Consider the following 15,756-nt stretch of genomic DNA (forward strand, 5'->3'; position numbering starts at 1 on the left):
TCAAGTATGAGTTAACTTTCTACATAGTGGATGCAAGAGTATATTTCGAATAACAACAAATAAGTGTGATATCTCATATACCTAGTGCCTACAGGCTTTGCGTGAATATTTAATATCAATCGCACTTGTGGGGTTGCTATTGGTCTAATATGACTATCCAACCTAATTTAGGTTCCCATGGAAGTCCCAAAAATATGACAAACTATTTTGTTAAATTTCGGATGTAATTTGTTTGATTTTTTATCTTGAATTTTGGTCACTGGAAGTCATTCGCTTCCATACCATTTGAAATGGTCATGTTGTTCACTTTCATACCAGTTTTTCTTTGTTCGTTTCCATCATCCATATATCTAATGCCTTAATTTTTAGGGTGAAAATATGGTGTCAAAATCACTTGTGTTTATTCTCTTAGTCTAATATGATGATCAAACTTGATGTAGGATCTCTCAAAAGTCACAAACTTACGATGAACTGTTTTTTCTTTAATTTTTAGATGTCATTTGTTTAATTTGTTTGCTTAAAATATAGTTTTTGGATATCATTCTCTTCCACGTGAATCTTTTCATTCAACCATTGTTATTTTAAATTCATTTACTTTCGGTCTTTGGTGGCAAGTGATAATGGAAAACTGAGTTGACAAAATATATGTTCATTAGACATTTAAAATTTTGTGGTATTTTTTTTAATTGAATCTAATTTTTTGGCAAAATAATTACCCAGAACTATCCAACTTCTTCAACAAACTCATAATATTACCAACAACTTCCATTATTCCATATACTCTTGCGAACAAAACACATAATACCTTGTTTCCTCATCTTCTCTCATGTTCGAATTTCTTTTTCATATTCGTTTCTTGGTGGATTCTATGGTGAGAGTTCAATCAAGTCCCTCACCAGTGGACCACTTTAAAGAGTAACTACTAACCGTTAGATCCATCTATCTCACACATTTTACTATGCACCACATCTATCTCCACTTTAAAGACTGTATGCACCACATCACAACTATCTTCTTCCTCCTCTTCCTCTCAGGCCTTCTCTGCTCCCAAACCTTCTCTCGGTTGAGCCTAGGGTGTGTTTGGCTTAGAAGAAAATCGTGAAGAGGGAAATAGGTAAGAGAGAGTTTGAAAAGAGAGAAATAAGTGAGAAATAGAGTTGATTTGATAGGTTGTTTGGTATAAGAGACAGATAGAAAAGATAGAGAAGAAAGAAGTGTTGGTTATTTTGAAATGTACTAAAATACCCTTAATTGAAAAACCTAATATAAAAATTAATTTAACGTTTTTAGAGCTATCTATTTAATTTTTTAAATAACTTAAATAAATTTTCTAGTAATTTAACCTATTAGATTATTTTTTTTAATCAAAAGTAACATATTAGATTATTTTTGTAATTTTAGAAATTATAAATTTGAATTGATAAATATTTTTATTATAACTTTTAGTTTTAAATTTAATTGACTAAATCAACTTATAAATATCCATCCATAGTTACCCCAAAGATCATCATGCTATACAGACACGTTATTTCCTTTCGTCTCAGCCACAATCATTTTTTTGTTAGTATTAACTTCTCCTTCTCTAAACACAAATTTTCAGTTTTAACTTAATATAGGTTTTTGATAAATCGATCAAAGATTGTTATTATTAAATCCAGTTTGTTTTTAACCTCTGTCTTCTATGGACTTCTTTCACAGATACAACGTAGGATGATTTATTGATTAAAAAAAAAAGGCAAGATGATTTATTATGTAATTTTTTTTTGCCACTAAAAAGGAAAATTCCAAGGCAAGATGATTCTGGGCATTAATGGAAAAATGAATTAAGGAAGTTTTCTCTCTGTTTTCTTCGCAAGTTAGAGAAGAAGAAAAAAGGTGTGGGACCCATGCTGGTTTAGTCTCTCGCACCTGTTTCTCTCGTGTTCTAAACGAACGAAATTGACACTTTCTTAACTATTTCTCTCCTCCCCTTTCTCTCTCTCAAACCAAACAGGCTGTAAAAGTGCATCTTTCATGATAATTTCATAGTTATTTTAATATGATTTGATTCAAATCTCGTTAAAACGCCAATTACATGTAAAACTGTTAGATTCAAATCAATAGATTTCCTAAAATCAAACTTCTGAGACCTTTACCGTAAAAATGTTAATAGTGTTATTTCAACATTTATTTTGAGAATTTCTACCAAAAAATTAAAACTAATAACCTATTGCATGTTTTCACAAACCTAGATAGAAGAAATTGCAATTATTATTATTTTTCTTAATTGTTATTGTTTTTACAAAATTCAAGATTCACCCAACGGGTCAGAGACATCAAAAGGGATCAGATTTATTGGAAAAAAATGGAACACATTGGCTATCATTAAAAAAAAAAAATGAGAGTAGTCTCTAAATTTTCACCAAGATTCATGTTCACTTTGTTGATTTAGAAAGAAATTCTATCCTCAACATATGATGTTCTTTCGAAGGACACTCTTGGAGTTTTGATTACACTGTTTGTGTATGTCTTACTTTGGTCTATTATATTAATGACTATGTGATGTTTGAAGTAGAGATCGGGAAGACAGAAGAGAAGAGAGGAAAAATAAAAATAAAAAGGAATGTTGTGATGTGGTGCATAAAGTGCATAGTAAGATGTGTGAGATAGATTGATCTATTGGCTCTTAATTACTCTTTAAAGTGGTCTATCGGTGAGGGACTTAATTGAACCCTCATCCTAGAATTCACCATATTTCTTCCTTTTAATTTTCTTTCTTTCTTCTTAAAAAATAAACGAACATAAATCGATCAATATGAAACCACCACCAACCAACCTTTTTGAACATGATATGTCTATGTTTGACCTTATTTTTTAACATGCATTTTATGCATTGTTTTTTAGTTTCAAATATGTTTTCTCAACCGGAGTTTACCATATTTGAGGTGTATATAAATAGTAAATGTGACTACATCTAAAATCTGAATGATGATCCACAATGTTATAAGAGTCCAATTAATAGTAGTTTACAGCCTTATATAATTTAGCAGCAATGAATACAAATGAAAGTCAAAGTCATTTGGATATGAGGAAATCATTCTAATTAGACATAAGGATTTTTTTTTGTGTTATAATAAATAGATAGAAGAAATTTGAATTTCATAAGATCATTCAAATTAGAATTCAGACTCCAACCCTTGCACATTACATTGCATTGTCATATTAAATGAGGCATGCTCACAGAGATGGAATGCATGCTATTTACTGTTGATTAAGGATATGAGAGCCCATGTAGTAGGGATATCCAAAAGGGTAACATATTTCATAATATGTATATTTTTGTTTTGTTTTGTTTTGGGAGCAGTATTCATTTGAATATTTTTCAAGTAAACAGGTGTGTCACGATTGACATCACGAACGAATTACGAACAATTTGAACGAATATGCTCTATGATTCCTTCAACGGATTGATTTCATAGATGTTATTACAACACTCCATGAAAGAGAAATATGCAAATGAAATTATTGAAGAAACATGTGGTACATAGTTAATAGTATAAGTAAAATATTATTTGAAGCAAATTAAAAATAAAAAAATGACGTAATAAAACTAAAATGAGGCATTATAATTGGCTCAACAACATAAAAATGACACATGTTAATTTGTCATTAGATTAAGAGTTATCATTTACGTATTAAATCCAATTGTCTTACTTGATTGCTTTATTAATCATTAATGCATTAAAATCATGTGATTCTCCTTCCTTTCTCCAATAAATGTATAAGATAATCTATAATGATTTTAAATTAATTTAATCAAAACAGTGTGATTCACATTACCTTTTAAAATTAATAAGGGTTTTGTGTGAATATTGAATAATTAAGTTTGTTAATATCACATCAAACAACTATTTGTATAGACCAATATTCGTTTTGTATATTGGATTTATGCAAAGAAAAAAGCAACATCAATGTGTTAGAAAGAATGAAGACAATAGGAAGAAAAAAACACAAAGATAAAATACATTGATCATAGAAGAAATAAATCAATAATAATGGATGTCCAACTCAAATTTTTCATTCACACTCATAACCAATTTCTATAATATTCAATAAGATCTTATCAATATTAGAATCTTATATGACAATTCTTACAACATGTTTTTGTAGATGCACATCAAAGTTGAAAGTACAACATAATCATTAATCTATAGAAACACCACTATTTTGGAATGTGAAATATCATTTACAACACAAATTGTATATCTAAAACTAATTACATGAATAGTTGTGCAAAAGAATAATCATCACTTTAAAACTAATAAAACTCATTCATTCTAATCAAAGTGTTTAATCCAATTTCTTCTGAGTTCACACTGTATGTTGATTCTTTCATCAGATTCGTCGTTTGAGATCCACTTCTAAAACAATTAAAGATCAGGTGAATAAAGATCAAGATAAATTGAACGTAGGAAAAATAGAGAGAAGTTCGTTTAACTGCTTTTTAAATTAAAAAAAATATCAAAAATCGAACCATTTTTAAGAATTAGATCTATGAAAAAAAAATGAGAATTAGAAGAAAAAATGAATAAAATGAAAGAGTAATACTGGGAAGTTTTTCAAAATTTTATCATGAATCTCGAAATTATATGAAAATCTTGAAACTAAAAAGCACAATTTATAGCAAAAAGATGTAAAATTTGTTAGTTACACTCAAAATATTGTGATAATTGTGAGTCTCAAACACAATAATTATAGTCAACATGTATCAAGCAATCAAAAAAATTATTCCTTTAATTTATGGATGTTGTAATTGAAAATAAAATGATACAATAATTTTCAAAAAAAAATTATGATTAAAATTAGAAAGAAATTTATAGTCAACATATATGAAGGCGAACGTCGAACCCTGATATTTCAGCTTTCTTTGAAAGGGGATATACCAGAGATCAAGTCAATCTTTGGGGCCATTTTGATTTAATAGAGAGACACGAAATTGACGCAAAGAAAAAGAAACGAAATAAAGTTGTGGTGTGAATAAAGTGTTGGCCAATGGATCTAATTTATAATGAATTTTTTAGGACAATTATGTAAAACAATCAAATTCTACCTCATGTCTTAGCTATTAAGCAAAATATAATAGTATTTTTTTGTTTTGTTTTGGTAAATGATACAAATAGCTTTGTGGCCGATAAAAAAAATCAAGTGGTCTAACGTTTTTTTCGGCAATATACATTCAATCCTATTAAATTCCAAAAACTTGTTTTTTTGGGTCAAATAAAAAAGACATACATCATAAGTAATATCTTCTCCAATTAACCATAATATTATTTGAATTATCTTGTCCAATTAACTAATACTAAAAGCTATTTAAATTCTTCAAAAATAATAGTAGAAGCATTTTAAATTTGATTTGAAATATTGGAATTAGAATTGAATTTGAAAAACTTCTTCTTATACATAAACATGAACATTAAATACAAATTTACGAGGATGATTGTAGTCAGAGCATTTTGTGAGGGTGAATATTGTGATAGTATTTGTAAAAAGATGATTGCTATATAGTACGGGTGTTTTTTATACGAAATTTCACGGAAGCCTATTAATGCTTACTCTCCATGCGCTCAAACAGTACAGGTACAAAATAACATTAGAATTCCAACGAAAATTTTAATGATCAGGCCACACCAAACCAAAAATTGATAATTATAATCTATAATATAACATCCACTTTATTTGTGACAATAATATATAAAACATATGATATGTTAACCGGGGTCTCCAGAGTACTGGTTAAGAAAGCAAATATAATAATGTTATATTAAAACTTGTACACTCAATTCATTAAAAGTCTAAAAAATATTTCTTTTAATTTTTTTTCCTTAACTAGTGCCCTAGGACATCTATTATCATGACCCAAACCATATACACGTTAAATTCAAAGATCCAAATTTTATGTATTATCATAAACATTTTTTAAGGTTAACCATATTAACTAGTATCATTGTAAATTAAATCCATAGTACATCCAAGAACATAATGTAAATTGCAGCACGTTGAAATTGCATGTTTTTAAACATCCGTGAATTTTCGTATGCAAATCTCCCGTAACAAATATCATTTTCCTTGTAAAAATAAAGGGATACATGTCAACACCAAAAGAATAGAAAATCATTTCCATATAGGGACTTGAAAAAAAGGTCTCAAATTTATATAATATAGATATGATAAGACAATTGTACTATAAATTTGAATACAGTAAATTACATTATAATAAACTACAATGTATTTTTTTTTTTTGGGCTAAATCAACCGTCGTTGCTCAAATATAAAGTTAAATCAATGAGTAAAACAATTGTTGGTCAGACTATACTTTCCTCATAGAACCAAAGAGTTAATACCAAAAAATTATTAATTATCAAAGTAAGACATATTAGAAAACAACTTATTTCTCATTTATGTATTATCACTGCAAAGAAAAATAATTATTTATGAGTCATGATCTGTTGGAACCAGGTATAAGTCATAAGGCTTAAGCCAAATCCTAACAGTGAAATCTAACGTATAAAATGGCCCATAATATATTTCATATGATAAAAAAGAGAGTAAAGTGAAGCATGTGATCACACCGTCCTTCTCTTTTCTAGTTTTACAAAACCTAAATTCTTCAGCATAGGCATGCCTATTCACTAACCATACTTCCAAATTGGAAGCAAAGTTTATCTTGAACTCTTCAATTTTTTATTTTTTATTTTTATATATTTGCAAGAAGGTTATCTCCCCACATCTGAGAATTGAAGTTTCACTTGAAAGTTATAAATAATATGATGACACATGACAAAGTCCATCTCAAATTCTAAAACAAAAAAGAATTTGATGTATTTGAGGATTCATCTCACTTGCACCTTTTTTTATAAATAATATGATGACACATGACAAAGTCCATCTCACTTGCACCTTTTTTTTCATAATTTAATCTTGATGGTTGAGGGTTCATCAAACCACAAACTTTATGAATAATATTTATATGCTATCAAAATATGGTGGCATTTAAGGTGGAAACACCTCCTAATCTTCCAATGATGGAAAAAAAATACTATTTTTAACATTGATATATTCTTTAATTATATGATGGTTATACATAAAAGAAATGGGTATAAGAAAATTTGAAGAACATATTCAAAATAAGAAGCCTTAAAAAGGTAGAGATGAGAAGGAATGGATATAAAGAGAAAATAGATTTACGGTCAAAATATTAGCTTGGTGTTGGGGGCTTTTGTTATAAAGATATGATATATAATAAGCAAAATAACTTGGCATTTAGAGTTGTCTTTTTCAATTTTCATTATTCACCATTTTATATTAGAGTTGTTTTTCCAATTTTCATAAATGTCTCATTTGCTACATACATGCATAGATAACAATATAATAAACTTGAAATTATAATTTATCATTTTACAAACCTAACAAATTATACCCTTTAAAAAAACCTATCAAATTATATAAAAAAATATCTATAAATTTCAATCATTAATATATGAAAATGAAATGAAATCAATGATTAATCAACCCATAATGTCAAAATATACAAATTAAACATAATGTTTGAAAATTTATGCATACTTACCGATCTAAAATATATCAATTAAAAATTATATATATAATTGATAATTAAAAAATAAATAAAATAATAAAAATCAGAATATAAAAAATTATTACAAAATACACACGTAAAGATGCATCCATCATCACCATGTCTAGTGAGAATGAAAGCTTGCAATTTAATACATCATGAAAAAAATCAAATGCGAACAATTTCTTGACCTGGAAAAAAATATGAAAACAAAGAAATTAGCTGAAAAACTAAAATTTTGGATAGAATTAGAATTGTTTGATTGAATATCAAAATGATGTGAGAAATGGTGAAAGTAGAATAGTTATTTATAGGAAAAAAATTAATCGCCTCACTACTACGTATAGATCCAAAATTTGTGGCACTGATTTATTACATATGCGTAAAATGAAGAAAAAAAAAGAACACTGACTTTTATGTCCAATTAAACAATTCCTAATGTATATATAAACAAAAGGTTTTTCTTATCAATGTTTTTTATGCACAATCAAACATTTTCTTATATCACAAAAAAAAAATCTTATATTAGTATGTAATTTCCTTAAAAGCAATTAACGTTGTTTAGTAAATAAACATGTTATGTGTACTTTAAATTTTAAAGAAGACATTTGTATTATATAAAGATAAAGATAGAGACGACACATGTGATATTATAATTGGTTTAAATAATAAAAGGTGGCAATGTAATAAAATCAAATTGGTTAATATAATTTGTAAAATTATTGAGAAAAGAAAGAATAGTTATACTAAATTGAAAATATAAACGTGTCATAACGTATAGTTTTTTTTATTGTTATTAATCATGTCTATATGGACATTATTCACTTGCAACATCACACATGATTATCATCAAAGACATGATTAATAACAATTGTCTGGCCTTGCTACACAACCCAAATCCGGAAACAACAACTAAAGAAATTAAAGAAATAAATAAGGATTGTCGTGTACATTTTTATGACATGGTGAAACAATTAATGCGCCTTAGAATTAGAGGATGACACGTGTACTTTTGAAAAAAAAATAGCACAAATATATATAATAAAGATTAAGTTAAGGATCACAACGTGTTATTATGTTTAAAATTAAAAATCTATATATAGGAAACTACTAGAATACCCCTTCCCTCCTTGTATGTTCTGTTCTCTCACTCACACTTTTAACTGCTTCTTCACCGATTCATCCATCACCGGCGCGTATCTCGTTCTCCGTCGACCTATCTCAGTCTCAGTGTCGTCGGCACCTCTCAGTCACCGGAGCCCTCCCTTCTCACTCTCTCATTCGCATCCTTAGTTCTTCTAGTTCCATCATCCCTTGATTCTCTTCAGGTTTGTTTGTTTGTTTGCTTAAATGACCGAATATAATTATTCTACGTTGCTTGCTTCAAAATTATAAATTGGGGGAACATGTTGCTTTCTTAAAATTTGGGGAAGCTTGAACCCTAGAAATAAAAAATTGGGGGAAAATTGGTAATTGATAGATTTTGCACTTGGTAATTGGGTGTGTAGTTTTATGCTGCTATCGTTGGTTTGGTTTTGCTTGTATTCGACGGGTTTTGGAGTTGACGTGGCTTCTTCATTTTTGTATCAGTGGAAGGAAGCCCTAGTGGTGTATGTTTTATTGGTTTTTGCTTGTCTAAGTATTGTACGGGGTGGTTATTAGTAATTGATGTTATTAATAATTCCTGTTAGAGTTAGAAATTACAATTGATGTGTGAATTTTCCTAGTTTAATTTGATTGGTTTGAAGTTCCGTGCTTTATTAGTAGTTGATGTGTGAATTGTGCATTTTGTAGAGTGATACAATGGTCAAACATAAGAAAATTGATGCATTTTTCAAAAGAAAAGTTTTGAACAAAGATGAAAATTGTATAGCTACAATTCAACATTGACACTTGTTAATTTCAACATCACTTGAAATTTACACTTGAATCTTCCAAATCACCATGGATACATTTGGCTGGTGTTCTATGGCGTTTTTGCCTTGAATCGACTCTTTGTAATTCTTTTTTATCGAATATTATTTGATAGTGATATTATTTGCATTTAAAAAACAAAGTTAATATTTAAGTGATTTTGTCATTCTTTTTTATTCAAGCGCTTCTTTGAATTCTGGCAACCTGTTTTTTGTTTGTTTTTATTATTCAACAGAATATTGCTTTACGAATATAATGACAGTAACACAAATCTTACAAGAGAAGTAAATGGTTATGACACGAGTCACATTCCTTTTGGCTTGCAAGTATTCTACTACCCTTTTTTCCTTAGCAGTGTAATCGGTTTGTCGGGGTCTGTGCTTGAATGGGATAATGCCTTTTCTAGCCACAAAATGGCCACACCATACTATTTTGTATCCATGATTGCTTGCTTCTGTTACCTACAGTTTTCAGTTCTGAATGAATTGTCATAGCTCCTTGTGACAGTGCTGCTAGGATACTCTATAATGTGATACCATTAGTTGATGAGTAACTATATTGTTACCTTTTGCTTTTGTAAAAATAGGTTTCGGTACAGTGTCGTGTGAATCTTAGTGTGGCAAAATGTGGCATTGCATATTATTTTATATAACATTTTCTCAACCCAGTCTCTTATCTAACTAACCTGTGATATCATTTATTCGTTCTTCTTATAGCTTTTGGAGGAAGGTGGGGAAAGAAAGAATTGTGTTGTCACAAGATCAAAAATTTAACTTCCCACACAGGTTGGTAGAAAACCGACAAAATTTTGCATTCTAAATTAAAACTTATTTGTTTGTTTTGAATTCTGTTTGTGTTTGGGTGTTTTGATGGAAATGGGTTTTGTTTTAATTGTATTTGTGTTATTCGGCTTTGAAATACTGTAATAGCTATTTATATATAATGTGGATGACATAGACTACATTTTTTTCCTATTAATTAATTAGTGGTTTACTTTTGTGATTACTGATTAGTTATTGCTTAACCCTTTGAACTGTAAAATTAACAAATATGAGGTTGGAAGCGAACGTAACAAATATGCAGTCAAACCACCTTTGACTGACACAAACATGATTTAGGAGGTCAAGACGTAGAACCAAAACAGAGGCTAGTCTTACTACCTACCTCCCTTTCCCCATTTTCAATAGAAAAAGAATATTTATTAGTGAAGAGTACTACAAGGAGGGAGGTTTAGTTATTTCCCAAAACAGAGAAATGAAATAGTCAAGAATGTAGGAAGGTTGTCTAATCTCTTTGTATGTCAGAGGTGAAAAATTCCATGAAACAGCCACAGACCTAAACACGGGATCCATAGGGTAATCTTACTACTTCCTTTATACTTTTATAATATGTTTATTTAATCGTATCTTATTTGTTCTAGATTTTGAAATTGTGACATACGGATTGTAGAGATTTGATACTTTCAGTCTATCATGCTTTGTATATTTCTCTGATTGATGTACTAAATTGGACTGCCTTTTAAATTCAAACAGAGTCTGTAAGTCAAGGATCAGACCATGCAAACAGCATTTTATAGCCATCCTGTATTCTGCTTCTCTTGCAGGTTTGTTCTCCCTTAATTCCTCGGTTTTATAACGTTGGTTTTCTTTAGCAATACTTAATTGACTGTAACCGTATTGCAGAAACTTAAGTATAAATCCGAAGAGTGGTTTGGTGAAAATCCGTGCACCTTATCTCTCTCAATTGGATTCGAAATGTGAATTCAATAGGAGGCCTCATATTTATAACTCTCCCATCACAATTAAACCAAACAGATTGTTTGTGCTCCCTAACACAGATGATGGCCACCCAACTGCTTCTACCATGGATGACGAAATGAACACAAACCATGCTCCTAATGTTATATCACCCATGTTTCTCAGCAATTGGTCACCGCCAAGGTACCTATGGAGGGGATTGTCAGTTTTAATCCTAGCAGGGCAGGTAATTATGAAGATTTTAAAGGGAAAAGTTCATTGGAGGAATACTCTTCAACAACTTGAAAGAGTTGGTCCAAAGTCGGTTGGAGTATGTCTTTTAACCTCAGCCTTTGTTGGGATGGCCTTCACGATACAATTTGTGAGGGAGTTCACTAGGTTAGGATTGAATAGATCTGTAGGCGGTGTTTTAGCTCTGGCTTTCTCTAGGGAACTAAGTCCTGTGGTTACAGCAATAGTTGTCGCCGGCCGCATTGGAAGTGCTTTTGCAGCAGAACTAGGAACTATGCAGGTTTCTGAACAAATTGACACATTAAGAGTTCTTGGATCAGACCCTGTTGATTATCTGGTGACACCAAGAGTGATTGCTTCTTGTATTGCCTTACCTCTTTTGACCCTATTGTGTTTTACATTAGGGTTGGCATCTAGTGCCCTACTCGCCGATGGTGTTTATGGAATTAGCATTAACATTATATTGGATTCGGCCCAACGATCTCTCAGAGCATGGGACATTATTAGTGCAATGATCAAGTCAGGGGCTTTTGGTGCTATAATATCTATTGTGAGCTGTGCTTGGGGAGTTACAACAATGGGAGGTGCTAAAGGTGTTGGAGAATCAACAACTTCAGCTGTTGTGATTTCTCTTGTTGGGATCTTCATTGCCGATTTTGCTCTTTCTTGTTGTTTCTTCCAAGGAGCTGGGGATCAGCTGAAGAATTGCGTTTAAGCAACTGATTATGTGTATGCAAATTTTGGTCATATGTATAAAAAGAGTTTGCCAATTTAATATTTCAAACTTTGCATTTGTTGTACAACCCTGTTTTTTCCATAGAAAGATCACTTGAATAAAAAACAAGAATTGACATCCAGTATATATGTGCTATAAATAATAATTATCACAAGGATTTTGTGAATTAAACAATCTAATTCTAAATAAAGAAAAAATCAATAATGAAAAAAATATTATTAATGTGTCAAGATCGTGGTATACAATCTATTTTATCCCTACCCTTGAAAAAAAAAAATCTATTTTATCCCTAAAAACACTAAGACTATTTTATCATAAATCTATATCTATCTATATTGGCTCAAAGTCGTCGAATTCAACATACTTCCCCCAATTTGAAAACCGATTGAAAATAAATTATTTTTAATTTGTTCTGGTTGATGTAAATTTGTGGTAGATCCTGTGCTATCAAGCTTATTTTATGCCTTTAGAGAGAAATAAATTTAATTTTTTAATCCTAGATGTTTCATGTCTTAGATTGCATCACCATCCCTTAATCTTAATTTTTCTTGTAAAAAAAAATAAAATACTGTTGAACAGTTTTCGTTATTAATTAAAAAATAAAAGCAATCATTTGAACCCAATGTTCACGTTTCTATTTTGTTTCTCAAAGTCTTTTAAATTTCAAAGTCTTTTTAAATAAAAGCAATCATTATTAATTGAAAAATAAAAATTTTACCTTTACAGTCAGTTTTTTTGGAGAGAATTTGCTCTCACTGGTAAAAATAAAATAAAAAATAGACCCTTTAACACGAGATAAAAGGAATTTAAAAAATAACTAAATAATTTGGTCGTATGCTTCTTTGTACAAGTTTGCCTTTAACAATATTACATTTTTTGTAAAAGAAATTAAATTCCAAAATGATACAACATAAATTTCCCTAAAAAAAAATGATACAACATAAATTATCAAAAGGAAAATTTAGATGATCTATACTATATATATAAAGAAAGTAAGATCATTTTGAGGTAGCTTTTTTTTTTCTCCTTTCAATTATACACACACGCTTAAACAAATTTTTGACAATCAGAATATTATTTTGTTGGTGTCATTCAAAAAGATAAAAATTCATATTTTATTTGTTATATTTTTTAAAAGATATTATATTTATTATATTGTTGAAAAAGATAAGTATAGTTTATAACAATATGATTACACTACAAAATATTTATTCTCTATACCTATAATTTAAATGAAAATCAAATTAATTTTAATCAAAATTTCATAAAAAAAAAAACTACCATTCATAATTTATACGTATTAGCGTAATAAAAATAATAGACAGACGATATCCGTACAAACGATAATATATATAACAAAGATATTATGATGACACATCAGAATTCATAGACAAATGTTAATACATATTTTTAATTTCAAATATTTTAACTCTTCTTTTTGACTAAATTTATACTCTATCTTTTTTGTCAAAACAAAAAAGAATTTGTTCTTGTTTATTGGTGCTATTAACACCTGTAATAAAGATTAAATTACTTTTACATCATCTAAAAGATATCTAAATTACATTACCCTCTCATCTCTTATTTTAAAATCTATACTCTTTTCTTTTTATCAATAGTTTTGTACAAGGTATTACTGATCCAATTTTTTTTTTTTGTTACAACATTACTGATCCACAAAATTTTAATGCATATTTTTAATTAAAAATATCATTAGTGTATAGTTTAAAATTCTATTATTAGATTTCTTAAGGTAATAAAAATGGGCATGTAAAATTAAATTTAATATTCCAAAAGCATAAAATTAATAATAAAATATTTAAAGTTAATTTTAATTTACATTAAAATTTATAAAGAAATTAAGTTAATTTTGTTAAATTGTTAGTGAAAAGCCGTCGTAAATTTAACTCAGTTGACAAATACAATGCATAATATAAAGAAAACTGTTGTTGACACATTTGATAAGGCTGAGACACACGAGTAAAATACGCTTTTGCCCCCTCGGCAGTTAACTGCCGAGGTATTCAAAACCGGCTGCAGTTAACTACCGAGAAAACTGATTATGCAGACAGTGGGTTCTGCATAATTGTTAAGCATTTCCAAGCCATTTTTCGGTCAGTTTTTACCTGTAATTAAACCAGAGCAATCCCAAATGCAATATAATTCATACAACATTTAAACTCACTTATAAACAAGTAAAATACAATATCTTTTACAATTGTCCATAATTAAATCAAACCGACATTTGGTTCAAACTACACAAAAGTTTGAAATTCATCAAAACGGTACATAGTGTCCATAATTAAACAACACATTACAACTCATTACACATCATTAAATGAAATCCCTACTTACATTCAACGCAATCACATATGGAACGAACATACATATATAATGTATTATTTTCCACCATATTCCGAAACATAAATCCGACGTCGCTATTGTCTTTAATAAGCCAAGACATATAGCTTGCCGTTTTTCATGCGTATTCATCTCTATCTTCTCCTAGGTCTATGCATGGCATTTGACCAAACAAGTGACGTGTATATTGATTTTCACCAAGATGCTCAAAATAAGTGTTAAGTTGTGCCTTCAAATCATCAAGAGAGTCCGTCGGCGTTATCATAACCTTAACCGTCTTTTTAAACGCAGAGTACCTAACACGCCCTTCAATTTTTGCAACCTCAGACATGTTTCACTTGACAAAAGCTTTAAGAAAAGAATCATACATTAGAACAAAATTAAATGGAATGTAATAACGAATAAATCAAATGCGTAAACATTAATAAGCTATAAATAATTATTGCACTATTTTCACCACATGAAAGTCATATTATCATATATATATCAATATAAATTACATAATGTTACTTATATATTGGCCACAAAAAATTGGCGTTACAATTTCGACCCCAAAATATACGTCGGTGTAATTTCTACCAAAAAAAAAAGGACTAACACCGACAAAAAAACCACTCATTAAAGGGCAAGTGATTGGAGAAGATCAAGTGACATAGAATCTTCCTCATCTACCGCAATAACTTCAAATTGTTGCTTTGGTTTTTCGGGAGTGTCCAACAAAATAGACGCCGCTTTGTTTGACTCCTTTTGTGGTTTCGGCGGTTTGTTTCCACTTTCAATAGCTATGAGCTTTCGGAACAACTCATGTTGATCCAAATACTCATCTTCCCAAGTCACCGCATCTTCTTTCTTGTGATTGTGCCACTCCGTAGATGATGGAGGTAGTGTGTCATACCCCAATTTTTGACCTAACGCCCCACTGGCACATGTCACTTGACTCTGATCGATCTTTGATTATTCAGTAAAAAATTCAGCAGGGAGGTATTTTAAAATACTTCATTTTTTGATTCCGAGTCAGACCCTCTTTTCTCTTTTTATCTTCTTTCCATCTTTTATTAATTTTAATTTTAAGATAAGTTACTTTTTTTTTATATTTAATAATTTTTATTTTCCATCCTTTAATTTTATTTTTCTTTACATAATTT

At 29.5% G+C, this 15,756-nt stretch overlaps 1 protein-coding gene across 3 annotated transcripts; it reads left to right on the forward strand.

Moving 5' to 3' along the window:
• The first annotated feature begins 8,730 nt into the window (after window positions 1-8,730).
• LOC11406935 (protein TRIGALACTOSYLDIACYLGLYCEROL 1, chloroplastic) lies at window positions 8,731-12,374 on the forward strand. 3 transcript variants are annotated; one of them, XM_003597949.4, is made up of 4 exons: window positions 8,732-8,940; window positions 10,243-10,311; window positions 11,059-11,129; window positions 11,209-12,374. In XM_003597949.4, exons 3-4 carry the CDS (start codon window positions 11,083-11,085, stop codon window positions 12,227-12,229), a joined length of 1,068 nt encoding a protein of 355 aa, XP_003597997.1. In that variant the 5' UTR covers window positions 8,732-8,940; window positions 10,243-10,311; window positions 11,059-11,082; the 3' UTR covers window positions 12,230-12,374. The 3 variants fall into 3 exon arrangements, with proteins under 3 accessions (XP_024635888.1, XP_003597997.1, XP_039688198.1); XM_024780120.2 differs by lacking the exon at window positions 10,243-10,311 and having other exon boundaries at window positions 8,731-8,940; XM_039832264.1 differs by lacking the exons at window positions 8,732-8,940; window positions 10,243-10,311 and adding an exon at window positions 10,436-10,881.
• The last annotated feature ends 3,382 nt before the right edge of the window (window positions 12,375-15,756 follow it).

Source organism: Medicago truncatula, chromosome 3, assembly GCF_003473485.1.
Source record: "Medicago truncatula cultivar Jemalong A17 chromosome 3, MtrunA17r5.0-ANR, whole genome shotgun sequence".
Lineage (NCBI taxonomy): Eukaryota > Viridiplantae > Streptophyta > Magnoliopsida > Fabales > Fabaceae > Medicago > Medicago truncatula.

Coding starts and splice junctions, on each gene's coding strand:
- LOC11406935 (XM_024780120.2), top strand. CDS start 11,083: ATGCAAACAGCATTTTATAGCCATCCTGTATTCTGCTTCTCTTGCAG. Junction 11,130..11,208: donor GTATTCTGCTTCTCTTGCAG/GTTTGTTCTCCC, acceptor ACCGTATTGCAG/AAACTTAAGTATAAATCCGA.